This window comes from Pteropus alecto, unplaced genomic scaffold (genome assembly GCF_000325575.1).
Source record: "Pteropus alecto unplaced genomic scaffold, ASM32557v1 scaffold214, whole genome shotgun sequence".
In the NCBI taxonomy this organism is placed as follows: Eukaryota; Metazoa; Chordata; class Mammalia; order Chiroptera; family Pteropodidae; genus Pteropus; species Pteropus alecto.
This window is the reverse complement of record NW_006435787.1, coordinates 960,688-961,917: the sequence shown is the minus strand read 5'-3', so window position 1 is coordinate 961,917 and position 1,230 is coordinate 960,688. Positions and strand designations below refer to the sequence as shown.

Genomic DNA, 1,230 nt, shown 5'->3' with positions numbered 1-1,230 from the left:
CCAGCCCGAGCCCGCGAGGCCCACCGCCCGGCCGCGGCGGCGGAGGCGGCGGCGGAGGCGGAGCGTGTGCGTCACGCGTCACGTGTCACGCGTGAGGAGACGTTCACTCGGGCCTCTGTCTCCGCGCAGCTAAGCTTCGCGAGCGCCCGGCTCGTCCTCGAGTTCGCCCGGACGCTGCTGGCCCCCGGCCCGCGCGCGGGGGGCTTCGTCACGGACAGCGGCCACGTGCGGGAGCTCCTTCTCCTCCTGTCCGGGCTCCTGGGTGCCACCGCCCGCGAGCCGTCCAGGGACCTGGACCGCCTGCGTGAAGAAGGGGTCAAGGCCATCTCGGACGTGCTGGTGGTAGGTCGCGCTTCGCCCTGGGCCGTGGGCGGCCGCTCCCGCTGCGGGACGGTCACCTGCGTCTGTGGCCGAAAACACGCTCGTTCCCCGAGTCCCGCGCTCACTCTGCTGAGCGGCGGTTCGAGGCTCGGAGATTTTCGCGTTAACCTTTAAATGCGTCGTGGGAACACGGAGATGTCCCCACTGGGACGCGCTTCCGCCCAGCCCCCGCGTTTCGGGGGGTCCTGCTGGGGAGCTCGGGCCGCGGAAACTTCCGTCACGGGAAGTTCTGAGCTTGAGGAACGCAGGGGCCGATGCAGACGGTTCCAACGTGCATCCCCGTGAAAAGCGGCCGGAGCGAAGCCGCCAGAGCTCGTCTCGTTTGCGTTTGCCGCGGGCATTGTCTCGGGGTGACTCGGGTTCCTCCACCTCAGGAAACGCCAGCACTTTCCAGAAGCTTCTGTCTCTCCTCTCTCCCCATTTATCCCTCCACCCCCTGCTGGTTTACTTAGCCGATGGTGTGATATTGGGGACATTAGGGAATTAGTAAGTGCTCAGTCTGGACCTGGTGACAGCAACGAGCTCATGTAGAAACTGCACTGTCCCCGGGCACCGCCGTGAGGCCCCCGTCGGGCCCGTGTGGGATGAAGGCCGTCGTGGTGGTCAGCTCCCTGTGGGTGGGCCGAGAGCCCTAAGCGTGGTGGCTGTCACATGGCAGCTGTCACAAAGGGAACAAACACCACAGCAAGAGCTGTCAGAACGAAAGCAAACGTGTCGTCACTTCCCAGTGAGCCCGAGCCGCCCATTCGGGATGCCCACCCCTCCCGGCCCCGGGTCCCGGCCGGCCGGGCGCTGACCGTGGGCGTGTGACCTGCTGTTCCAGGGCGGCCTGCTCTCCAGCACCGAGCG

At 67.2% G+C, this 1,230-nt stretch overlaps 1 protein-coding gene across 1 annotated transcript in view; it reads left to right on the top strand.

Moving 5' to 3' along the window:
- Positions 1-1,230, top strand: part of PKD1L1 (polycystin 1 like 1, transient receptor potential channel interacting) — a 64,692-nt gene that overhangs the window by 24,169 nt on the left and 39,293 nt on the right. Inside the window, exon 20 of the mRNA XM_025046514.1 lies at positions 130-342. Within this exon, the coding sequence (XP_024902282.1) occupies positions 130-342 (213 nt within the window). The remainder of the gene's footprint in view (positions 1-129; positions 343-1,230) is intronic.